Genomic DNA, 26,191 nt, shown 5'->3' with positions numbered 1-26,191 from the left:
ATATTGGCGGAATAATTTCTGGTAATTTTGGAGGTGGTTGAAAGGTTCCCAAATATTTTTTTCGTATCCATAATTTTCCCATTTAACAAAGTATTTTATTTTACCGTAATTGCGTTTATGGTCCAATATTTGTTCGACGTCGTACGTTTATTTTGCGTCGATTCCGATTGTTTTTTATATATTGGTACCAGGTGGTGTTAATTCCAATAGTAATACGTGGAACGTTAGGTGGATTTTTATAATTCCTGGTAATAATAATTTGTAATTGGTTTCGCTGATTTTTTTATCGATTTTAAAAGGTCTAAGCTTTTTAAAATTGAATTTGCTATTTGGTCGCTGTATTTTAATATTACGTCGAATAAAATAAACGCTATTTCCCTCCTGGAAAAAATTTTTTTATCCGATATTGGTTAACGTATTTAATTATTTTCTTTCGTACGAATTCCAATTCCTATTGGAGTTTTTAGTGGAATTTTCGTAATTCGTTTACTTGATTATCCGTTCGTGGGGCCGTAATCGTAGTTTTTGGTTTTCCATATACCGTAAAATTAAATCCATAATTGGTATAAAACGGGGTTGTTTTGATATTACCTTTTTTAAATTGTTATATACGAATTGCGTTGTAAATAATAACCGTACCCAATTATTCTATTTATAATTTATATAATATTTTAAATATTGCTTTAATACTTGGTTCGCCTGTTTTATTTATCCGTTTGTTTGTGGGTGGAATACTGTAAATAATTTATAATTGGTTCCTAACTATTCCATTAAAAATTTCCAAAATTTTAATGTAAAAAGTTTATTTTTATCCGTAATAATATTTTCTGGAAATCCGTGATTATTAACGACTATTCGTAGGAATGTGTAAACGATTTTTTCGGCGTTATTAACTTTTTATAAAGTAGGAAATAAGCGTATTTAATAAATTTATCCATTATAATTAATATATTATCGTATTTAGTTTTAATAAATAATTTTTCGGAAAATGGTAGTTTAACGATAAAATTTATTATAATGGTTTGCCAGGCCTTATCAAAGGTTAGTAAAAATTGTAGGAGCCCGTAAGGTTTATATTTGGCGGATTTGTCTTTTGCGTAAAATTCGCAGTTTTTAATAATTTTTCGTATTTTTTATCGTATTTTTTTTAAAATTATGGTATTGTTTTAACCGTTTCCATATTTTGGAAATTCCTTAATATCCGTAAAATTTATTTTCGTGGATTCTCCGTATTTTTTTGGTATAATTACCGTATTAATCGTTATAAAATTCCGATAAACTGGTAAAAGGTTTCCGTTATCCTTTGCCGTAAAAACTTTCCGTATTTTTTCGGGTATTATGTTTTTATAATTTGGTTTTTTGTTAAAGGCGTCCGCCCTATTATTTTTTATTCCTTTTCGGGAAATAATTTTAAAATGGAATTTTAATAGGAATTTTGCCTATTTAATTTATGGTTTATTTAATATTTTGCTAATGGTAAAATGGGTTAAATTTTTGTGGTCCGTGTAAATTAGTTTTTCGTATTTAAATCCGGATAACTGTGGTTTTTATTTTTCGAATATTCGGATAATAACCATAAATTTCTTGTCGTGGATTTGGTAATTAAGTTTTAATTTATTTAATTTTTATAAAAAAAAGCGTAAAAATGCAGGCGTTTTTTTTCGTTTCGTTAGTTAAGTTATCTTCCGATTATATAATCGGATACGTTGGTTTCGATTTCGAAAAATTTCGTTGGATTTAATATTTTAAAAATTGGTTTTTATGCTATTGCGTTTCGTAATTGTTCGAAAATTTGTTATATTTACTCCGTCCATTAGAATTTCAAATTCTTTTTAATTATATTGGTTAATAAAGTGGCGATCGCGCCGTAATTCTTAATAAATGTTTTATAAAAGTTTACAAATCCAAAAAATACCCGAACGTTTTTTACGTTTTGTGGTTAGGATAATTCTTTTACTATTTGGATTTTTAATTTTTCCATTCAAATTTCTCCAGGGGCGATAATATATCCTAAAAAATTAATTTGTTTGCTATAAAAAATACATTTTTCGGGTTTAATTAAAGGTTTAACGTTTTATAGTTTTTGTAAAATTATATAAACGTGTTTTTTATGTTTTTCCAACGTTTTGGAAAAAATAAGGATATTATCCAGGTAAATAATAATAAAAATATTTAAATATTTTTTAAAAACGTGGTTAATTATGGTTTGCAAAATTGCGGGGCCATTCGTAAAACCGAAAAATATTACCAAATATTTGTAATATTTTCGTTTAATGCGAAAAACTATTTTCCATTCCTCGCTTTTTTTTATACGGATTAAATTATATATTTTTTTAAAATTTAATATCGTAAACCATTGTATTTAATAAAATATATTTTGAAACTCTCCTATTAGTGGGAGCGGGTAGCAACTTTTTCTTCCAATGTCGTTTAATTGTTTGTAATCCACGTATAATCGTAATTTTCCGTTCTTTTTTGGTATAAATAGGATTGGGTATTTTACTGGTAATATCGATGGTTTAATATAATTTTTTCAAAAGTTTTTTGCGAAATATTCGTTTAAAACCTTTATTTGTATCGGATTTAAACCGTATATTTTATGGAATTTTGGTTGGATTCCTTTTTTTAATGGTATTTCGTAATCGAACGGGCTATATTCGGGTAATCCTATTTCGAGTTTTTAGCTAAATAATCGTGTATAATCTTGGTATTCCTTTGGGATTTTGCCGTTTTTGGTTTATTTTTTTATAATTTATATTATATAATTGGATCGGTTTTAACCTGTAAATTATTGCTTTTTTCCAATATTAGTTCCGGGGTTGGTCGTCCTTCCTATAAATACGCCATTTGTTTTATTTGCTTTTTCCGTACCTTATATTTCCTGTATAAATTTTGCTGTGCTGGAAATCGTTTAATAATTAAATGTTTTTCCCATCAAATTTGGCGTGTAATTCAATTTATCCGGGGGCTGCTCCTTCTAAACCAAAAAATTCCTAAAATTATATTTTTGTTCCCTATTTCCGTAATATTTAAAATAAATTATTCCTTTCGTCTATAGTTTTCCATCCAAAAATATACGGTTTTTATTTCGATGGTGCTGTACCCGTATAAAATTGCCTTTCCTTTTACGGTTTATAATTAATATAGTTTTTTTTTATTACCAAAATTTTTATCGTTTTTTCACGATTTTTGGAAAAAGATAATTACTTAATACTCCGCTGTTAAAAAACGTTTGTATAAAATTTCCATTAAATCGTATATTTAGGAATATATGTTCGTGTATTGTTTTCGTGGTTTGCGTAGCGTTTAAGGTTTTTTATTCCGTTTTTGTTATTACCGTTTGGTACCCTGTACCGTTTGGTTATTTTAATTTTTTGGTTTGCTGGATTCGCGTCGTAGGTCCTTATTTTTTTATTTCGGGGCGTATAACTGTTTTTAATTTTAATTTTATCAAATCGGTGCCTTATTGGTGCAGGCGTTTTTCGTGCGTTCGTAGGTATTTCGTTATTTTTAACGTTGGGGTTCCACACGATTTTGGTTATGGGTGCGGGTCCTGGTTATCGTAATTCTATTTCGTATTATACCTGTATTTTGGCTAATATATATATTTTTCAAATATTTCGGTTATATTTATATTATAAAAATTGTTTTTAATTATAATATACCAAGGGGTAATTGTTATAAAAGGTTAAAATTACCGTTGGTTCGGTATTAAATTTTATTTTAATTTCCCAATAGGGTAATTTAGTGGTAATATATATTTCGTATATATTTGTCGTTTTGCGTCGTCGTGGGAAAAAATCGTGGATTATTCTTTTGCTAAAATGCAATCCGCAATTATCTCGAAAACATTTTACTTAAAAGGTTTTTATATATTTAGGATATTTGGTATCCAAAATTGGGTGGTTTCCTAAAATTGGATTAATTAATCCTATGGGATTCTGTATTTATACTCGAAATGGTATTCCGGGGAATTGTATTAATTAATCGTTTCGGTATAAATCGATAAGTTTTTTTTCGTATATATAGGGGTTGTTTTCCTTTGCTATATTATATAAATTTGTGGATATAATTTTTTTTCGCTAAATTCGTTTTTTAATTTGTTACTGGATTCGTCCGTTGGGGTTTGTTAAATTATCCGGATACGGTGGGTTTATCCCCATAGTTTTAATTTTAATTTTTCTAAAATATCCGATTTTATAGGTTCGGGTGATTTGGCGTTTTGTTTGCGTAATTGTGCTGGTGGTTTAGTTTTAATAAATACGCGGTTTCCTATTGTTAAAATCCGGGTGCTTTTGGGCTTTTATGGATACCAGCCTACGTTCATTTTTGCGTTATTATAGGTTATATAATTGTCGTCGTAATATATAGTCCAGTTTATTAAACTGTATTAATCCGGTTATGTTTGTTAATGGGTGGTGGCGTTCAATTGTCGTGTTTTTTTAAAATTGGGGGTATTATTTTAGTATCCGGTTATAAAATCGGGATATAAATTTAAAGCGTTTTTGGGATACAATTTGGCGATATATCCTAGTTTGTCGCATTTAAAACATTCACCACTTTTGGAGTTTTTGCGAAGTTTTTTATATTATATCGCGTTAAAATTTATAAATCCGTTATATATTTTATAGGAAATATTGTATTAACTAAACGGTATAAGGTATTAGTATTTGCGTCCCGTATTAGTTTATCATAAAATTGGTCCCTATACGTTACGTTTTTCGCGTCGTTCCAATTTTCGTTCGCAAAAATCGGTTATCGATTTTAATTGTTAGCTTTACGTACTCGGTTAAAATATCGGCTCGTTTTTTTTAACGAATTCGTTTTTAATTTTTTTTTGAAACCCCGTATAAAAGCGTACCATTAGGGTTTCGGGCCCCCATAGTAATTTGGCGGTAATTTATCGAAATTTACTTATATATTTAAATACCGATTTAATTTGGGTAAAACGCACCAACTTACGTTTAACCGTGCGTTCCTCGTCTGGGTCACCGAATATTCCCCTAAAATATTTTTCGAAATTTTTGTAATCGTCGAAAATGCGGTTAATTTTAATTTTACGGTTTTTTTCCTTATTATAGTTTAAATAATTTCGTAGGATTGGTTCGAACCAGGCGAACGTATTGCCTTTTAATAGTAAAACTGCGTAAGTAACCTTATTTACGTTATTATCGAAATTATCCTCGTCAAAATAAAAGTAGGCCCGGGTTTTTGTAAAAAAAGTTTATAAAAAATTTGGGGTGTTATTATAAAATAATAGTAGAAAATATTTGATATAATTCCTATTAATTCGATTAATTTATTCGGTTATTTGTTCCTAAAATTGTCGATTTTTTATTTGGAACGTCGCGACCATTTGGCGCAATGCGTTAACGTTGGCTGGAACGTTAATGGTAAAAAGGGTTTAAAAAGTGGTATTATTGGAAAATATTGTTTCGGCGATATTATTCGGTATATTTTAAAATAAAATATTGAATAGAAGCAATTAAAATAATACGATTAAAATATCGGGTAACATGTTTTTAGGGTAAAATATAGTGGGTTAAAACAATTAAACGTTTGGATTAGGTAATTGGGGTTTTTTAATAATTGGGGTGAAATTATAATCGATTCCTAAGTAAATAATAAATTAATTGCTGTCAAACAATCCTAAGCTAAATTTTGTTTATACAATAATAAATGTGTTTTATATAAATTATTGTTTTAAGTATTATATATTAATTCTATCGTCTTTTGGCGGTTACGTGGGGTCACGTAATCTTTTATATAATTTTGTTTCCTATCGGTCGGTGTCTTTTTTGGTCGAGTGTCGTTAGGAGGGGTGTGACCCCGCCTGGCCTCATTGGTACCGACCCGACTTGTCTGGTCGTAACAATACTCTTATCTTATTAATGTTAGACTATTAATATTGGCCACAATAAACTCACCTGTTGCTTGAAATTATTTGGAATTGCCTCTTGTTTGGTAAATATACGCAGTAAAAATAAAATCAAATATTTTGATAGGTAATGAAATAACTAAACGTAATTAAAATATATACTTTTAAGTTCAAAGATCTAAATTTAATTCCAGGGCCTGTCCCTGAAACCCGAAGCTCCACGATTGTGGCCAATTATAGCTTTGTAATGTCTATGTGGGTCTATTCAACTAACGTTTTGGTTTAGGTTGAAGGACAATTTGTCGATTTTCGCCGTTTATAGCGAATGTTTGCAGCGTGTTCGTACTGTACCCACACTGTGTACGCAAAAGTAATAATAGAACCACTGTATGCGATTAAATATTGAAATGAAAAAGAAATAAAAATCGTAAAAATTGAAGTTAACCTGCGTTGCATTAATTGGGATTTTCTGATTTTCTTGCTATAGAAACTATTGTTATGAATCTTTTTCTTATCAATGTTTGAATATTTAATATGTTTCTTAATATTTTATATTATTATAGTATGTTGTATAATATGTATTTTCTTTCAATCCACCGGTGTGATGTGCATACGATTACCGCATAAAATCAGTACTTTGTTTGTATTTATATTTAGTCATAAAGCTTATAAGAAAATTACTGATAAGCGCAATTTGTAATTAAAACGTATAATATTGTAGGTAAAATAATTTGCTGTTGATTCATGCTAAATGTTATTTGACTTTTTTCGAATTTGATTGAATTGAATAAAATAAACAATAAAAAGATAATACCAATTTCACATTTTCTTGTATAAGAATGTAGTTCGGCTAAATAATATACATGGGACTTCGCCTGACCGTTTGCGTTTATACGTGGTTTAAACCCTGCAACTTTGGTTCCAATATGGTTAGAATTGGTAAAAATATAAACACGTTTCGATGATAAAATTAATACAAATATATATCTAAATTACCTATTCGATTATTGAACGGCTTATATAACATAATTTATAACACAAAATCTTAAATATTATTATATATACGTATACCACCCTCCACGCGCAAAGATTTCAAAACTTGACCAAAAAAGTTGAAACAATATAAAAGAAAATTGAAAATCGAATAACAAAATCGAAAAAACAGTACCGCCATAAACGGACTAAGGGGAAATGGTATTGAATTCGGCCGTTATAATGAATAAAAATATAAATTAAATCGTTATTAAAACCCATATTACATATTATATTTACCCTACAATTCGTTTATCTTCACAATTTCTTTTTACTTTTTCTATACCGTAACATTGGTCTTTAAAATACCGAAAATACCGCCATAAACGGCGAAAATCGACAAGTTGTCCTCAGACCTAAACCAGAGCGTTTTTTGGATGATCCCACAGGTACATGCAAAGCCACGAATTGACCCACGGCTCAATAAGTGGAGCTCTGGGCTTCAGGGGTAAGCCATGAGACTACAAAGGGCCTATATATAAGCACTTTTACCTAACGATTATATTGGTTAGAATTACGCACTAATAAGATTCCAGCATAATAAATACTTATATACTAACTATAGATGTACGTTTTTCGAAAGTCGTATATAAGTAATAAAGGAAGTGAATTAGACGAGAATTCGATACGGCAATTTGCCCGATTTCCAAATATTCAAAATAAAAGCGTTAGAATGACCATTTTCAGTATTTCTTATTTCTAGAAAGAAAAAGAAAAGTCCTACTATTTGTAGTAATTAGCTCCCAAACCACCGTTTGATCCACCAGCCTCGCCGCTGCTAAACACAGCTACGATAAGCGAAAGGTTTATAAACCCCAGATTTAAACGCGTTTTGCTCATGTGTTATTAACTAAAGATCGTTTCTTTTCCAATCTGCAGGTTTCGCTACTGGTTTTTAATATAAAGGAACTATTTTAATATACCTGGTTATAATAGTATTTATAGTTCATATTGTGCGACTTTAGCCGACGAAGCGCAAATGTAATCTCATAAAACGCCGAGTTATTTTCAAATATATATATATATATATGCGCTTAAATTTCCTACTATACAATGAAATATTATTTATTGATAATAATACAAATCCAGTTTCATTTTTTGGGCTTTAGCCGATAATCAATCAAATGTCATGCAATATAACGCCGAGTTACTTTGAGAAACTAGAGGCTTTTAGTTTCTCACTATATTTGTTACAACGTAAGTCCTGGTGTATGTCCTTCCATTTTGAACACTAGTCTAATACGATTCTTAACATGCTCATTGAATCAAAATAACCTTCAAGACCCAATTATACATTTTAATACATTTTTCCACATAAACTTACCAACGAAATTTATTTTTAAAATGCAAATTCCATTTGCTTTTACTCTTTTCATCATGGCAAGCGCCGTGGCCGCCACTCGTAATTTTAATAAACCGAATTCCATAAGACGTTGCGCTGTCGCCGCCACCTCCGGTGTTATTAAACACAATTCCAAACCACGTCTGCTAGCAAAGCGAACATGCGAAGACGAGTGCGAGACTGAATATGCATGCAACTTTCCCTACGATCTGGAAGCTCTTGCCAATTTCTGTTACGAATGGTGTAACGGTCATGCGATTTCGTGAAAATCGACTACTGTCGGAATACATACCAGGTGCAAAATTAACCCCTGAGCTTTCAATCTGTGGTATTTCGACTTCTGGCAACTTAATCGAGGTCGAAATTTTAAGTTGACTTCAAACCTCACATATAATAATAATTATCGCATTTGGGTTGGGATTTCCAGTTAAATCAATGCACGTGCGATCCAGGTGCTCTACTTGCGAGGTAACCATAGATCAACATTAACCTTTTTCTTTTGTATTTAGACCAAATTGAGAACAACTTCCTTTTATACCTTAGATAGTTCTATAGAAAAAAAACCCCGAATTCATCAATTCGCATTGTTTGTTATTCAGCCCTGCATTGTTTCTTATTTTGGTGTGCAACCTTGCACTAATTAAGTATTTTGAGGTTTCCCGTCAGCAATTTTTATTCAGTTTCAACTCGAATTTACCGCAATATCTGCACTTCTAGCGTTATGAAGTTAAACCAATACCACACAAGTACTGACCAATGTGAGGATCAGGCCCCCAAACCCACCCTCAAAGTCACTATTCGACCTACCAGCCACGCCACTGGCAGGCACCGCCACGCTGACCCAGGGGTCGGACAAAGGGGTTAGTGGACCCCTTTGTCCGACCCCTGGGTCAGCGTGGCTGGTGGGTTGGGAGTGGTGATTCTGAAGGTAGGCCTGGGGGCCTTATCCTCACAGTTGCTAATGTAAAATACGAGGGAGGATAGAAGAAAGGTAAAACTTGTTTTAACCCTAAAATGGTAGAAAGTGTGACATTCGGACCTTGCAATTACTAGACACTAACCCTGACTCCCACGACCCACCAGGATGATACCTTTTATCCGCGTCGCGTTAAGCCCAGCAACTCTTTATTACTTTTCCTCTCCTCAGAGTAGAATCTTCGTCGATAGGTGCCAGTAAACTAGCTTCCGTGCTATGCTGATCCTGGCCGTGACAGAGCATCGGGATACGTTGCCACGACGTGACCCGGGTTTGGGATTAATGGGACAACTTTTGAGGAAAACAGAGCGAGTATTTAAAAGGATTCGAGATATTGTCTGGGTTGCCTACCTGCAGTACTGTAATGTAGAAAATGGAGGTTTGCACAGACTTCGAGACAGTATTGGGGCGAAAAAGTGGTCAGGGAATTGAAATGAAAATTATAAATCCCGTTAGTCAAGAAACAATTCGCTGTGAATTTGGACTTGCATCGACATAATGGTCAACTTCAGGGGTGCCCAGAATATTGGCAGGTCCTAAATTAGGATTCCAAGGAAAATGGCTTGAAAGCACGGGGAGGCCGAAATTGGGCCAAGCCTTGCCCTGTTTCTGGATATGCCCGTTTTCGGTTGAGGTAAGTTTAACCGTAGACCGCGAAGGGGCTTGGCAACATCAGCTCAGGCCATGTTCAGCCTTCGCTCAGTCTTATAATAGCAGTTTAGGATGATAGACAAGAATGGAAATTCAGGAGGTCAATTTATGCATGTGACAATAGTACTCCTCTGACCTGAGTCGGGAGCAAAACCCCAACCGATCCTAGTCACTGGCCCTACTGCAAAATATCTGATCAGTTAGGGCTAAAAAGAGTCCAGGTCAGAGTTTAGACCGATTAGGTTGAGTCTGATAGCAGAATATACTGCCTTTAATATGCAGAAAACTTTATCAATGCGATACCGCTAGTGTCTGCCATATCGGTTTTGAATGCGTCGATGACACTTGGCAACTACAATGAATTCAATTCCCTAGTGCCGCATAAGCCTGTGATATTTCTCAAGTTAGGTAGAAGGCCGAACGGGAATAGTTGCATACGGACGAGCCAGCAATCATGGACAACCCCAAGATCCTTTGCCTGCACGGGGCAGGTTCCAGCGAAGCCATATTCAAGGTCCAGGGATGCATCCCACCTTTGCTGGCCACGGCATTGCAGGCACGGTAGTCCTTATTGGCAGCAAGGCTGCAGAAGTTCCACCAACCCCTTTGAAATTTGGTGATAGAGTGTGTAGTGCGGCGCAGGGAATGCATGGCCTCACGCTTGTCACAAGATCCCGGATGCTTTTTCGGATGTCGAAAGAGGGGCTTTGGGAACGGCAACCGCCACCGCAGGTCTGGCGTTGTTCCAGTCTCTGGCTATTCCCAGGCACCCAAACGCATCGGTCCTTGAAAGGAAAAGGAGGCACATCTTTATGTACGGGGCTAGCTCAGGTGTCGGTACTATGGCGCTTCAGTTAGCAAAGTTATGAGTTAAAATTTTTTTTTTTTTTTTTTTTTTTTTTTTTTTTTTTTTTTTTTTTAGAATTGTAGTTATTCTGACCATGACCGGTACATCTGGGATACTTGTAATTAGAACATGCTTATCAAACAGATTCTATTTGGCACGATCTTACGGTATCGATGTTCTGGTCGATCACAACTCCAAGATCTGCGTCGATAATATAAAGCTCTACGTTAAAAACAACCTCAAATCCGCCCTGGACTGCATTTCGGAAGTGGATACAGTGGCCTTTTGCTATATCTGTCTTGCTCGCACCGGCGGCAAGTACACGAGACTTGAACCTTTTCCTGGTGTACTCCACACATGGAAGCAGACATCCAAACCAGATCAGGTACTTGGGCCGACTATGCATGGAAAGCCGATCAACCGGCCATCGCCATTTGAAAAAGATGCTGGCCCCGAGGTCAGGGAGTTCGCAAAGCAGTGGTTTGCTACCGCTCAGCGATTGCCCGATAACGGAAAAATTGGCCTCATCTTGTAAAAGTCCTGGAGCAAGGACCCGCCTCCATTAGAGGTGGACTACTGATGCTGGGGCAGAAGGCTGTCTCGGGGTAAAGGCTTTTCGTGCCGCTATGACAGAAGTATTACCCACTTCTTGTGCCTCATTTCTGGGATGGTTCATCTAACAGTGGACCAGCAAAGCCAGGTTTAATATCTAGAGTGACTATAAAAACATAAATCAGAACCAAGCATAGGTTTAAAGACAACTCGACACCGTGTTCGCAACGATAAAGGCTGATAGCATCTAAGCAATAACCTTGAAGGCTTCGTGAACGTCAAGAAAGTATTGGCTGCAACACATTCCCTCGCTCACGGAGCTATTTAGCGTAATTAATTCCTTTTCCGACATTGAGGTCAGCTCAGCCCCCTAAGTGTTACGATGTCATAAGTATTGAAAATTAGGATATTGCAGGTTTTGATCCAAAAACAGGGGCTTTATAAATAGTAAAGCTAAGGTTAGAACATGGTAACGGTATATGTATTGACTCTACTAATTTGTTGTCAAACACGAACGAGTGTTTTAGGGAGCCTACAACTGCCAAAAAAAAAAAAAAGAAATAAGGTAGCCTAACAAGTAAGCTAACTACTAAAGTATAATCATCTTGTAACGTTGCGTTCCCCATCCCCACTCCCAAAATAACACATCTGTTCGTAAAGGTAAGCGTGCAAATGGCCTCAATCGATGGGCCGATGAATCAAGGAAGCGATAGGTCTGGATTACGTCTTTTTGTGTTGATTGGTTCAGGACTGAGTAGCAAACAAGATCCCTAGAAGGGTAACAGGCCCTTTTATAGGAACCAAAATGTCGACAAGAAATGCATACACAGAATGCAATTTAATAATAAACCGACAACCAGCGTATTAAGATATGGATATCCCACTCACCTATATCATCAAAAACCGGAACGGGATTTTTCTCCCAAACTCTGATCGTGGTGTCGAATAGAATATAGTTCTACCGAAGACCGCTGTCAGCAACAGCATCGGCAGGAAGGGTGGGGGGATTCCGATAAGTCCGAAGATGAACGCAGCGAGGATCAAAACGGTAACTAAAGAGGGCATGACGCACTGGAGCCTTAGTTTGCCTACCTTACCCGCCTCTCGCAAAAGTGCCGATACGCCTTCCACAAACAGGACGTTTACAAAGAGAAACCTCCGGGTGTTTAAGGGAAGAATACGGTCAAGAGCGATAAACCAACCACCAATACCCAACACTCCGATGGTTGGCACGGGCAAACATGAGAAGATTATAACAGACCACTGCGCATGATTAATGGTAGACCCGAGCGAAGAATCGAGAAGCACTTGGCGAGGTTCGGCTTTCCCCAGGTCTAGAATGAATCGAGCATCGTGCCATCGGACTACCTCTAATCCACTCACTACTAGACTAGTATATTTAGAGAACCTTGACATAATACACATGACCAATTCGCACGTGCGAACAGCAATGAGTACAAGATTGCTACCTATACTCGACCAAAAGCTGCCGCACAGTGCTCTTGCGGGTTCCTTCGCCTAAATAGGACGAGCCACTGTTGGAGAACCATTATGTCCTTCAAGAATCCCTTGAGGGGCAAGGATTCCGTGCTTAGCAGGTTTAACGGAATCCAGCCAAGGGTAAGCTGCGTTTTTAACGTATGCAGGGTGATATGGTGGACGAAATAATGGGGCGTAAATGAATTGGCGCGATCATGGCGTTTCTCAAGAGTGTTAACCGAGCCCATATCGGACCCTGCTACGTAGACAAGTATATCCCGGGCGATGCTGAAGGTTAAACCGTTGCGTACAGAGGAGGGTGTAAGGAAGGTTTCAAGGTTGTATCCCGCAACCGACAAATAAGTGAAATACCCCATGAGGGTAAATCCGGCCTTCGTAATCAAGCTGGATGTAAAGGTGGTCAAGGTGCACCAGCCCATAGATGAGTCCAAAACGAGAGTAGAGGCTAGCGTAGCGAAAGTAGCTGTTGTGCACGAATACCTCTTTACGAGTTTGAGCAGTTCTGCGAGCGCGGAATGAAGAAAAGTATAGAGAAAGCCTGCTCCATCTTCTCGGGGTTACTACACGTGATGAAGGGTGATGACGGTATATACAAACACCAGGGCTTCCGATCCGGCAAGGGACACAATGATTGTAAGGGACGGGAGCAGTAATGGTGGTGGGGGTGGTAAGCCCTCCGCAGAAACCTCTTCGGTAATGTAATAGTTTACGCGAGCTTCGCTGACCCTTTCGTACACGGCCTTGCGCCACGGCCGAATTTATACGTTATTTCCTGTCTGATGAGGGACGTCGTCAAGAGAATTCCCACTGTTTGTAGTGACTCCGTTGTTGGTCGAATGAGTGGTTACGACGTGCTAAAAGCCTGGAAGCTTTTGATAAATTATAATCAATTATTGTTCACGACGGTGCTGACAATGCTGCATTTCGCTGTGGAACATCGTGTCTTGTAGCCATCAGGGATGCGTACGGTCCGATAATTAGTCCGATACTGCCGTGTTGGGATTCTCCCAGATCGCTTTACGGGTTAGGGGTCACGGTCACTGTGACGTCGGTGAGGGGACAAATGGTGCTAGCATTGAGGGGTAGGAGACGGTTGAATTGGATTGAATCGTCCCAAAAGCAACCTCCATCTCCCCACCGAAAGTCCCCAGGCCCAGACCCTTGCATCCATACCGCCTTACCCGGAAGGACAGCAAGCAATCCGAACGACGAAAAAGAAAGGAAAGAACCACGTTCCACTACACGGCATATCTCCTTAAAACAAAACAAAAAACAGCCCAACATGTCCGGAGTAGTTATCCCCGCCGGCGGCACCTTTGTCGACACTCTGAAGAAGTCTTTTGTTGACGTCCCCATTGACGCCGACAATGACAACGCCATTGGCACCACCGAGTTCTTGGAGGCCGCCGAGAGCCTGACGACCATCTTTGGTACTTGCTTTGTTTTTGCCTCGTTGAAAATATTGCTGAACAAGAGAGGCTGACGTTTGAGGCCTCGCCCGCCGCACATTATAGACTTGCTAGGATCGGTCGCTTTTACCCCCGTCAAGAATGACATTCTCGGCAACATCAAGGTATGAACGGTCATTGGGACTCCTTTCCCTGCTCTTTTGGCTCGTGTCGCTCACAGAAAGTACTTCTTTCCCACGCCACAGAAGGTCCGCGATCGCCAACTGGCCGCCCCCGCCGAGTCCGAGACGATCCAAGCCCTCGTCATCAACGAGCTCAAAACCAAGAAGCACACCGCCGCTGAGGGCCTGTTGTGGCTGATCCGGTACGCAAAAGCCGCATATCCGTCCGCACACTTGTTCCATTCGATGAAACTAACATTTCTTTTTTTTTTCCCACTCTTTGCAGCGGCCTCGAGTTCATGTGCATCGCCCTGTCGCAGAACATCGCCAAAGCCACCGAGGAGCTGGCCGACTCGTTCCGCTCCGCTTACGGCGCGACCCTCAAGCCCCACCACTCCTTCATCGTCAAGCCCGTCTTCAGCGCCGCCATGTCGGCCGTCCCCTACCGCAAGGACTTTTACGCCAAGGTCGGCAGCGACCAGGAGAAGGTCAACACGGAGCTGGCCAAGTACCTCGCCAGCCTCGACAAGCTCATCGGCATCATTAAGGGGTTCCAGGAGAGGAAGGAGGCCAAGTGGTAGAGGAGGGAGACGGTGAAATACGACGATACAAGAGTGTTTTTGGAAGATCTGTCATAGGAGAAAATGATAGAAACGCAAGACGCCATGTCGACAAACCATATATAAATAAAGAGTGTGAGGTCATTGGCGCTGCGGGCGAGTATCACCGGATGAGACATCAGGCGATTTCCATCATCTTGTTAAGTCTTTGAGCAAGTATACATCTGAGCAATGAGATTATTGAGCCTATCCTTCCAGTAATCATCGGGCGGTCACCCCAAAGTGTATGGCCTAAGGCTCCTAACAGAGTCATTTGATGGCGCTAAGTGGCTCTTCTCACATGCCTGTATACAGAGACAATTCCTGCATCATTTACTTGCACCCATATTTGTGCTTTTTTCCTTGCTAAACTTGGCGACCCTTGAATGGCCAGCCTCATGTGGCTGAAAGGTACATGGAGCGCTCGGTCCACCCTGCAATGCAGGGGGGTCTAGTCTGAGCACTGAGGCTAAATGGCTATCGCACTTGGTCATTATGTTGGGTGTGATTTAGGAGGTGCACGTGCGATTTAATGCCTGACCTTTCAGGCATATATGGATCCATGTGGGGCCCTTTTTCGGTTCTGTATTGTATGTCAAAAAATAGCCAAAAGCTGTTAAGGGGCTGGCCCCTGGGGGGCTGGAGCCGCGGGCGCAGCGGCTCAGCCACGTGAACCAAGGTTAGCTACACGCACGTGACAGCCACGGTGGTGTATATCGCAAGAGCGCACTCCTCAGTGCGCAAGGCGCACCCTAGATAATTCCTACCCTCGTAGAACCTCAATCTTATCAACCTTGCACCCGGAATACGTTACCAGGGCAAGACCCTCACAAAACAGAACCCATCAGATACAGAAATTCGCACTGCTTGGTTGTTTTACGCCTAATTCCTACGCGTAAACGAGGTCTATGAACAGTATTGGTGGTGGAGCTTAAAACTACGTGAAAAAAACTGCATACAACCGGTTATGAACGCCGGAGTAAAATATTTCCGTTCCGTTTTATTAAATATCTGTTAAACCTAGTCATGATTAATTTACAATATAATATACGTCTATTATTATATTTTCAACCTTACTATCTTCCAGTAATCAAAACCTTACTTCATTCAATACTTCAAACTTGGTACAGTACCAATACAACTTTCAAAAGCTCCAGTCATTAGCTAAGCGTTCAGTTGGATAACCTATTATACTCTTACTTTTACGAATAGGCTACCCCAATCCTTTAATCGTAACGTTGAATCGTTATAACACCGCAAGGCTATATTTTAAGAACTGATATAAATAACTGGCCTATTTATTTATTTGTACCCCAACTAATAACGTCACTATCACATGTCAATGAGGAATTTTGCTTGAAAAAGTAAGAAAACGCAACCTCCGCTTTTTGTGAAAGGAATTATTTCAAAATAAATCAGGCTATATTTGCAAAGTTGATCAAGTTGTCACAGTTTGGCAGATGCGTATCTCAGGCTTCAGCTCTACTTTGCAAAACTAAACTGAAGTGTCGAGCTTGAAACTCCTTTTTACTTAATTTAAATGTCGCACCAGGACTTCTAATCATATTCTACGATTGCCCAAATGATATTAGTTTTAGTCGGGACTTTCACTCACATGGATGTATTGGCTTACATTTCTTTTGACGATTACCCCGAATCCCCGATTATTAGACCTTGTATCTAGCGCGACTGATATTTAAGCAGAGCCGCCGCCCTTCGCGTCGCAAAACTAACCCAGCCGAGATGCAACGAACTCAGCAGCCATTTGGCGCCACTTCTCCTTGGTAAAATAGTCCCGGTGAGACCCGGAGTCGCCTCCCTGAGCGCACAGGGGGTCGTTGACTTCGCAATAATCTCGGAACCGATCGGCCCACCTGCCGAGCTGACGCAGCATGTCTGCGTTTCGTGGGTGCTGGCCGTCACGCGACGAGCCGGACCCGACGTTCCAGGTCTGGTTGGCGTTGTGGTGGAGGACGCCAAAGTTGATGACCGCGGCGACTGAAGAGACGGTCATCATTAGTACTCTTTTTTTTTTTTTTTTTTTTTTTTTTCCTTGTCATTCACATAAAAGATCGACACCGGAATACAAAGCCTACCCCTGTTGCCCGGGAAAACATCCGGATCCAGCGCGGGCGTGACGGGCTGCTCGCACAGATCGCCCGCGAGCGGGATGCCGCCCCCGCCGGCCAGAAGATCCGAGACGAGGGCGCCGCCCCTGGACCAGCCGGTGATGACCAGCTTCGATTCCGGGCACTGCGCCGCGTACTCGGAGATGTCGGCCCAGGCGCGGAGCACGCCGGCGTACTGGTCGAGACACAGGGTCGCGGGCTCGCTGGTGGCGTTGAAGGCGATGCTTTGGAAGCCGCACGACGGGCGGCCCTTGCAGATCTCGTCTGAGATGACGGTCTGAAGGCCCGGCATGGACTCGCCGTGACCCCGCGAGATGAAGATCTGCACTTGGTTGCAGGTCCTCGGCGTCTCCTGTGCGGTTGCAGAGTGTGCTGCTGACACGGCCGTGAGGGCCGGCAGGGCAATCCCGAAGATTTGCATTTTTGTTGTGATGGATGAGGAAGCGGGGAATCGCCTGGCTCTGCTGATGCAAACTTTTGATTAGGCAGGATGTGATGATGCGGTTGGGTGCCCGTAGTCAAACGCGGAACTGGCGGTACTAGCAAGGACCTGGAATCAGTCAAAGTACCTCAGATCACAAAGATGAAAAGGATAGCAAAGGGGGCGATCATATTCGCAAGCGAAGGTTATGCCGTGACGGAGGCCCCTGCCAAGACGGCTTGGGGTTGAGATCGGAAATGCCATCAATGCGTTCGGGGCACGCAGATACACATCATTGCTCCAAACCAGGTTTCCGGCCGTGCCTTGTTCTCGAAAACAAAGGACGAAATAAAGATCTTCACATTGGATGTCAATTCTAGGTTTAATTTGGTCCTTCAAGTTTCCTGGAAGCTGCAGCAAAACGGCTGCACATTGTTCCCGCTTTGTTCAAATCTGGGATCGATCGTGTGGATCTCAATCACGATCTAAACCGAATCTGGAAGGGCTGCATCCCATATGGGGCTTGACTGATTCAGTTCGAGGCGCTGGATTTTACTACTTTCACCATCAGTTCAGGTCCAAAACCGACTCTATGACCAGAAATCAAATGCCTGCCCCCAGCAATTATAGGCATCGGAATGTACCATACTTGCATAATCAGCCCTACGAGTCGCCTGACCAACCAAGTCTCCCTCAACTTGTTTATCACTTGCAGTTTTCGATCAGGAGCCAACCGTTGGTTGCAATCACAACCCATGGATTGATTCAATAGATTCAATAGCCTGTCTTGAAGCCTTGGCAATCCCCATTCACCAAGTCATGGACGGTGCCGGTTATCCGCTTTCTTGGTGAACAAAAACCCAGGAGAACCTTGGCGTCTCGGCCCATCACCGACCACGATGACGTGAGCTCTGAGGTCCCCTCGTGGGGTCTCTTTCCTTGCCGGATGAACAATTTCTCCAGTCTTGGTACAACCAAGCCGAGCCGCTATCTCTCTCTCTCTTTCTCCCGTTTTCTCCATAGTAAAAACGATAACGTCATGCTGGATTTCTTTTGTTGATTTTTACCCCTCACTTTCACTCTTGGTAGTCTAGAGGAGCTCCTGAGCTCGAAACGGAAACCATTTTGCACAGAGTCACAAACCAAGCGAGAACAAAACAGGACGTCACAAGATGATGGACTCGCGCACAAACTTCTGGCTGATAGGCATTGCCCTGCTTGTCTGCTGGGTCAGCCCCGCCTATGCTTTCGGCGCTGGAAACATCAGCAGCAAGTCGCCCATTGAGGGGGTGCGTTCGTTTCATTCCGATATATTCGAGTTTCGTTTTCTCCAGTTCGACCCCGCGATGCTGACAGTTTCTTGCCACGACAGATCAACTGGAGACACGGTGATATTGAAGATGCCCTCCTCGGCATCATCATGGCCCGCGCCATGGACAAGAAGAGCAAAAAGTTTAACAAGATGGCCGTGATGCGTGTTTATTTCGGCAATTGGTTGAGGGACTACTCCCAGGCCGTCGACCTGGGCACCATCAAGAATGTGTCATACGAGGCGATCCGACTTGTCGGTGAGTGAAGGATCCAACTAGAAACCACAAGATACATCATCAACCGCTGAACAAGCACCGCTGACCACTAACACACGACCACAGTCGCAATCCTCGCGTTTATGAACTTCGGGTTCGGCTCCAAGGAGTTTGAAGTCACGCCGGAGCGTCTGGGTTGCTACAGACCCGAGGAGCACATCGACAGCCCCAAGGGCTACGGAAGCGGCGAGAACCCGAAGCAGTACTGGGAGGGACTCCGCGGCCCCGTCGACGAGCACCGCGAGCTCTCGGTCGACCCGGACAGCGGCATGAAGAACTACATCGCCAACGAGCGCGCGGGCATCGACACGTCGGCCGGCCTCCTGCGCAACCTGCTGGGCCGCTGCATCGACCTGGGCCGCGCGCACGCCCGCGACGGTCGCGACGAGGACCTGTACGAGTCGATGCGGCTCATGGGCACCGCCCTGCACTGCCTCGAGGACTTCTTTGCCCACAGCAACTACGTCGAGCTGGTGCTGATCGAAATGGGCCACCGGGACGTGTTCCCACACGTCGGGCGCGACACCAAGCTCCACATCCCCGGGGCCCACGACGAGGTGTACCCGGTGGTGACGGGGACGTTTGGAGAGGTGGACTTTTTGCACTCGGTCGCCGGTGAGGTCTCGGACAAGATCAAGCAGAATGAGCTGCAGGAGCTCGAGGAGCTGCTGCAGGACAACAAGAAGAACGACACGAGCCTGCTCAAGAACCTGTTCAAGATGCTGCCCGACTCGCTCTTTGGCGGCGAGAGCCAGTCCAACAAGATGGACGAGATCGAGCAGGACTGCACGCAGGCGCAGATGAACAACCTCGAGGTCAGGCCGCACCGCGAGCCCGAGGAGATCACAAAGTGGGTGTCCAACATCTTCAAGCAGATCATCCCCGTGATCGAGTGGCACGACCGCATCATGAAGATCATCTCGGATGCCCTGCCCAGCATCCCCGTCATCCCCAAGATCATTGAGCAGCTCGAGGACCAGCTGAATGCTTTCGTCATGATGCAGCTGGCTCCGTTTATCGTGCCGGTGCTGCAGCAGATCCAAAACGAGATGAATGCTGGCTCCAATGGTATCGTCGAGAGCAGCAAGCGGGATCAGTTTATGGTTTTTGACGACGACAGGTCTGCCGACCCGACCCACTCGATGCTGTCCAAGGACCACTTTACCAACGTAAGGCCATTTAACCTTTTTTTTTTTTTTTTTTTTTTTTTTTTTCTCTCTCTCTTCGTCCTGTAATCTTTTCTCAAGTCCGAAGCAAAGTTCAGCTGACGTGCAACGCGTCATTCCTTTTTACAGCTCCTCAACGAACCGGCCGGCAAGACCGCCGCAGAGATGGTCAAGTGGGTTGTGCCCCAAATCATGCAGGCCATGGACGACGAGTCGATCGACATTGGCCGTACCGTCAACCGCATCATCTATGGCGTACTCCACCACCCTGCGCAGCGCTCAATCGGACACGACGGATCGTCCGAGGGCCGCGAGATCTTTTTCCGCTCCGTCGAGCAGTGGTGGGGCTGCATGGGACCGGACCAGCAGGAGGATTATCTGAGGCGTCTGAGCCGGGACGGAGTCAAGAACCACGAGAACCACAAAGAGGTAAGTTTTCCTTAGGCCCTGGAAGGTTTCTCTCCGCATATGAGGGTGGAGAGAAAAAAAGAGAAAAAGAAAAGAGATTTGTTAACAGGACGGATCAAATCAGGGCGAGTACGACACCGGACACAACAACGGCTGCCTGGGCCACCTCGATACGTCGCACATCCACGGCGGCGGCAAGAAGAAGAAGAAGGAGACGTGGGAGGACAAGATCGCCACGCAGGCGGCCAACGCCATCGTCTCGGGCGTGACGGGCGCCGTTGGCAACTTTGTCAACAACAACGGCAGCCATGACGGCGGCAGGAAGGACGACGGGCCTGGCGGCCTGCTCGGAATCGCCGCTTCGGCCCTCGGTGGGATACTGGGCGGGGGCAACGACAGCGACAAGCGGAGAAGCGATAACGACGACAGCAGCAACAACAACTACTCCTCCTCGAGCGGCTACGACGGCGGCAGGCAGGATTACCACAGCAGCTCGTCGTCGTACAACCGCCCCGGATCCAGCGGCCGTCACGACTACGGCAGCTCCTCGTACTCGTCGGAGCACTCGTCGCGCCCGCCGCACCACGAGTCGTCGTACAGCAGCCATCAATCCTATGGTGATGGCCACGGCTCGTCGTACTACGGCTCGAGCCGGAGGGACGACGACTCGATGCCCGGCGGATACCCCGGCGGGCGGGGCTACGACGGCGAGGGCAACCACCACGAGTCGCACTACTCCAGACCTGAGCCGTCGAGGGGCGAGAGCGCAAGTTACTACAACAGCGGTGGCGGCGGTGGCGACGGTGGCTACTCGGGCGGGTATCAAGAGTCGTCGCACCACGGCGGCGGGGGTTACCAGCAGCCGCCTTTTGGAGGAGGGTATGGACAGCACCACCCGCAGGGCGGATACCCGCAGCATGGTCAGTACGGACACCAGCATCCGCATGGAGGTTTTGGTCACCCGGGAGGTTTCAATCCAGGGGGGTATGGTCCAGGGGGTTATCCCGGGCAGCAGGGCTACGGGGGTTATGAGCATCGGAGGTGGTGATTTATGATAATGTGCAACGAAGAATATGAGGAAACAGATAACGAGCGCGCCCGTGCATAGCTAGAAGCTTACAGAAGGGTTAAATGTACAGGGAAGTTTTTTTTTTAAACAAACGTAGCGCGGTCTGCGAGAGGATTTGTCAAGATGCTTTTAAATTTCTGACGTGGAGCAAAGGAGCACTTGGTGAAGCTGACCAGCACACTTTTACCTGCAGGTACAAATTTCCTTCATCGGAGGTCAAAAAAAAAAGGTCTTGGTCAAGACTCAAGAGTCGGCGTGGTTTGCTGGCCATTTTGTACATACTTCATACCAAGGAGAAAGGTGCTTTATGCTTGATGAGGCTCATTAAGATTACAAGTGTCTAAAATGAAAAAGAAAAAAAAAAAGAAAAAAAATAAAAAAATAAAAAGACGCAAGAAAACTTCACCATCATAATTCCTCTTTCCTCAACCCCTCGTCAATTTTGGCCCACAAACCTTTGCGCAACGTGCCAGAAATCCAATAATCCCCTTGGCCATCCTTGCCGATGATGACAAACTGATCACGCAGCGGCCACCAGGCCGGGCTGTGCATCCAGCAGCCCACAAAACCCGGCAGGAGCGGCGCCTGTTGTCCGTCCTCCTTCTCCTGTCCGGCCTGGCCATCTGCCACCGCCGCGGGCGAGAGATCGATCTGGTAGAACTGGGCCTGCGACCAGTTGGTAAAGATGCACATGTGGGAGTCGGGCCGGCCAGCCATGCGCATTTTCCACAACCGCCGCGGGTCCGGCATGCACAGGGCGTGCATGGCGGCCAGCTGCTCGACGGTGCCCAGCTCAACCAGGCTCCGCCGCACCGCCGCCGCCGTGGCCGCCGTGGCAGCCGTGGCCCGCACCGTCATGTGCACGTTGAGGCCCGTCACGCAGTTGCCCAGGTACACGTGGCCGGGCGCGCCGTCCCCGCCCGGCCGCGCCGGCGGCGGCAGCAGCGTCCCCGCCAGGGCCTTGCGCATGCTGTACGCGTTGGTCAGCATCACCGGCCGGTCCGGCTGGTCGGCCAGGTGCAGCGTGGCGTAGCGGCTCCACCACGCCACCAGCACGTCGCCCTCGCTCACCCAGGGGCTCTTTTCCGCCGCCGCCGCCGCCGCCGCCTCCGCCGCTACCGCGTCCAGGAGCGACGACCGCCCACCCCCGTCGTCGCTGTCCGCACCCGCCGTCGCCACGGCCAGCCGCTCCAGCACCGCCTCCCGCAGGCGCGTGACAAAGGCGCCCGGCACCCGCACGACCCGCACCTCCTCCTCGGGGTGCCGCAGGACCTCCCAGCCGCGGCGCAGGACCCACGTCAGCGCGCCCCATGAGCCCATGACGTGCCGGGCGTGCTTGTACTCGGGCGGTGACGCGGCGCCGAGGTGGAGCCTGGGCAGGTCGCGCAGCAGGTCGCGGTCGACGCCGCAGACGGGCGGGACCTCGTGGCCCCTGCCGCGCAGCACGAGCGACCAGGCGCCCAGCAGGCCGCCGGCGCCGAGCCCCATGGCGTCCAGCAGCGAGTGCAGGCAGCTGACGCCGACGGTGGTGCCGTCGCGGAAGGTCACGACGTGGAGCTCCAGCTGCGGGAGGCCGCGGGTGATGAATTCGCGCTTGGTCCGCGGGGCGTCGGCGCGCCGGGCCAAGGGGGTGAGATGTTCCGGGTCGAGCACGACGGCGGGCTGGTCGTTATGGGGCTCGGGTTTGCGGGACGGCATGTGCCGTGCCAGGGGGTGGTCTGCTATGGCGGTGTCGTGGTGGACGTGGGAAAAGGTTATGGCTGGATGGTTTTGGTCAAAGGTGGTAGGCACGTGATAGACCAGTTCGCCTTTTTCCTATGCAATGATTGTCAGCGCAATGATTTTCGTATCTTATGCTCAATGGGGGAGGCGACAAACATTTCGTTTGAGCCGGGAACCGAGTTTCCGCCAGCCTTCTCTGTCAATGAGTTCGGTCATCGCGTCTCTTAGGATTCCCGGATCGAGCACGCGATCATATTTCAGCATGACGGTCAGGACCATGTTTGTATACATGGGCATGGCGTCGTGCACATGCAGTGGGATGATCTGCTCTGTCGACATGTTGGAGAGTTTGGAGATGTTGGCATCGGTTGAGGCGTAGCGGTGCGCTGTGCGAGTAAACGAGGTGCACCTGTTGCCATCCTGATCCATGTACAATATATTAAATGCGCGCCCGCTGGATCTCACAGCCTCCGTGTTGACGGATTCCAGGACATCAGTGGCGGCCCGCTTGGGCCTGTACAACCACCGAGCGAGCAGGACAGATGGGCCGACATGGACGATGTTTAGTCGGGTGGCGCCAAGGGCCTGCTTATTAAAGGGCAGAAGGAGGAAGTTTCTCACGCCGACGGGGCCGAGCGTGAAATTCATCTATTTGTAGCTATCGATCCGATGTCCTTGTCTTGTGGTCCAATGGTACGACATTTTGGGAGGTTTTTCTGACGAAGGGGTATGAAACATTTGGGATAACTGAGGAGGTAGTTGGGACCAATCAATCCGATCTGACAAATTACTGAATATCAACTCACTTTACCGTTTGCGCTACGCGAGATACGCTTTCGACGGCTTGTCACTGATGAGACTAATCACCCTGCATCGTGAAGCTCGTTGCCAAGACAGCCGTCGAACCATCCTTTGAACCTATTTGTGAATTCTGAGCAGAAGAACGTACCGAGTCCGTCAAGTTGGTCCGATCTCCTGCCTGGAAGATTCCGATCTAGTCCAGGGCTGGCTGTTTACTGAGGATCAGAATATAGGTTAGTTAACCCAGCATTAAGCAATTAATGTTGCGAGAGGACGTATATGGGTGTTCATAATATTCATGGTATATAACAAAGATTCGAAATAAATAAATAGATAACAATCAGTGTCATTCCTCTTTGGTCCGCATTCCGAAATGCCAACGTCTATGTTGTTGTGCAGAGTCCCGTGCGACAGGACTCTCGAGCTTGGTTTAGCTACCCCCACTGTCTGCAAGAACAAAGCCGCACGGGTTCTTCTTTGTCCGACCGGCCCATCTGCATCATGTGGCCGCAACTCGGACCAGTTTGCAGAACGACGACAACCGCTGCGACGACAGCAACGTGAACCGATCGGGGGATTGCGATGCTAAAATTTCGAATTGGCGACGTCGGGAAGATCCCTGGTGTCCGTCATGCTCTGGGCAGGCCCGAGGTCGACAGGGACGTGGGTGTGTTCGATGGATTCATCGGCCCTGTGTTTGACGGAACTGGTCGGCACGGCTGTAGCTCCAACGGCCAAGAGAGCGATAAGCTGAAAAATTGTCTTGGTTTGCATCTTGAAAAGGAGAGGAATATAAGAGAGAGAATTTTGCGAAGCGAATGTGTTGTTCAAAAGAGGGACAGAGATGAAACAAAGAAACAAGTAAAAGAACCAGCAGTTGTTGATGGTGGGGAGAAAAAAAAATAAAAAACAGGGAAAAAATGTCATGCAAGTGAAGAGAGATAAGTCGTTTTTATAGGCAAAATTGACTGCGTCACCAAAAAAAAAAAAACCCCCCCCAAAGCTACTGTGTCTTGAAACAGTCATTCTGCTCAACTGAGCTTAAAATAGAGTACTCTAGTTAGCTTTTGTCGATGATCAAAACACCCGCCTGTCTTCATCACCAGTTCCTAGCAGATCATGCCTAGGATGTCAACTGATCGCCTCAGTGTCCTTGTCTTGTTTCAGGTGAAGTGAATATTGCAATGATGTTAACACCGCCCATCGCCAGTCGGAAGAACAAATTGTCCATGCAAGCAGGACCTTTCAAGCGCCAGAAGTTTCCGTCGAAAACCAAAAAGCCAACAAGATTTATTTTTGCAGTATACACCAAACTTGCAGTTGGTAAATACCCAATAAGTGTTATCGTATTACATAATGCACGGAAATCGTCCTTTACCCATGGAATCACTAGTGGATGAGACACCGCATTCTTTTAATGTGTAGGGGAAGAAATTCGAATTCTGCACAATTCCAATCAATTCTTGGGATCCCCGGTCTGACCTTCGTGTCTTCTTGCGGATGCATGAATCCTGGAGATTTGATGGCCAAAGTTATGACTCGACCATGTATCACTTTTCAGCTTCGGGGATACCTGCAGCAGTAGTTGAACCAAGGCTACTCCAACCGACGACTCTATCTCGCTACAGGGAGTGGCGATTCATTTGGTCGTTTCCGATCGCCTCCGTGCTCACCGTCCAAGCTTGTCGTTCATCGCGTTCTGGTCCCCTTGCCACCTTTGGCAGCCTGCTGGGTCTTTTTCTTGCTGGTCAGTCAAATAGCGCCGGTTACGCGAATGAGCACAAATATGGGGAAAGTAGCCGTGGCGTCAGTCCCCGCGCTGAGATCACGGCCACCTTATCTGATTCAATTTCTCAACCAAAGTCATTCAAGTCTGCAATCCGCGCGGTTAATCTCAAACTTGCATCCTGAATATCTTTCTTGTTAGACCCGTTATCAACGC

At 44.5% G+C, this 26,191-nt stretch overlaps 4 protein-coding genes across 4 annotated transcripts; 2 read left to right on the top strand and 2 right to left on the bottom strand.

The window, feature by feature from the left end:
- Nucleotides 1–14,060: 14,060 nt before the first annotated feature.
- On the top strand, nt 14,061–14,929 carry PpBr36_04175 (uncharacterized protein; the record flags this gene model as incomplete). The annotated part of the gene is made up of 4 exons (XM_029891339.1): nt 14,061–14,208; nt 14,293–14,351; nt 14,433–14,551; nt 14,635–14,929. The coding sequence occupies 4 exons, from the start codon at nt 14,061–14,063 to the stop codon at nt 14,927–14,929; spliced, it is 621 nt and encodes a 206-aa protein (XP_029749595.1).
- Nucleotides 14,930–16,676: 1,747 nt separating this feature from the next.
- On the bottom strand, nt 16,677–17,497 carry PpBr36_04174 (uncharacterized protein; the record flags this gene model as incomplete). Its single annotated transcript, XM_029891338.1, has 2 exons — nt 16,677–16,945; nt 17,035–17,497. The coding sequence occupies 2 exons, from the start codon at nt 17,495–17,497 to the stop codon at nt 16,677–16,679; spliced, it is 732 nt and encodes a 243-aa protein (XP_029749594.1).
- Nucleotides 17,498–18,669: 1,172 nt separating this feature from the next.
- Nucleotides 18,670–21,705, top strand: PpBr36_04173 (uncharacterized protein; the record flags this gene model as incomplete). Its single annotated transcript, XM_029891337.1, has 5 exons — nt 18,670–18,786; nt 18,870–19,065; nt 19,150–20,252; nt 20,379–20,678; nt 20,782–21,705. 5 exons carry the CDS (start codon nt 18,670–18,672, stop codon nt 21,703–21,705), a joined length of 2,640 nt encoding a protein of 879 aa, XP_029749591.1.
- Nucleotides 21,706–22,134: 429 nt separating this feature from the next.
- Nucleotides 22,135–24,096, bottom strand: PpBr36_04172 (uncharacterized protein; the record flags this gene model as incomplete). Its single annotated transcript, XM_029891336.1, has 2 exons — nt 22,135–23,541; nt 23,605–24,096. 2 exons carry the CDS (start codon nt 24,094–24,096, stop codon nt 22,135–22,137), a joined length of 1,899 nt encoding a protein of 632 aa, XP_029749590.1.
- Between the last annotated feature and the right edge of the window lie 2,095 nt (nt 24,097–26,191).

Source organism: Pyricularia pennisetigena, chromosome 6, assembly GCF_004337985.1.
Source record: "Pyricularia pennisetigena strain Br36 chromosome 6, whole genome shotgun sequence".
In the NCBI taxonomy this organism is placed as follows: domain Eukaryota; kingdom Fungi; phylum Ascomycota; class Sordariomycetes; order Magnaporthales; family Pyriculariaceae; genus Pyricularia; species Pyricularia pennisetigena.
The sequence above is the reverse complement of the archived record's forward strand: the minus strand, read 5'-3'. Positions and strand labels throughout refer to the sequence as shown.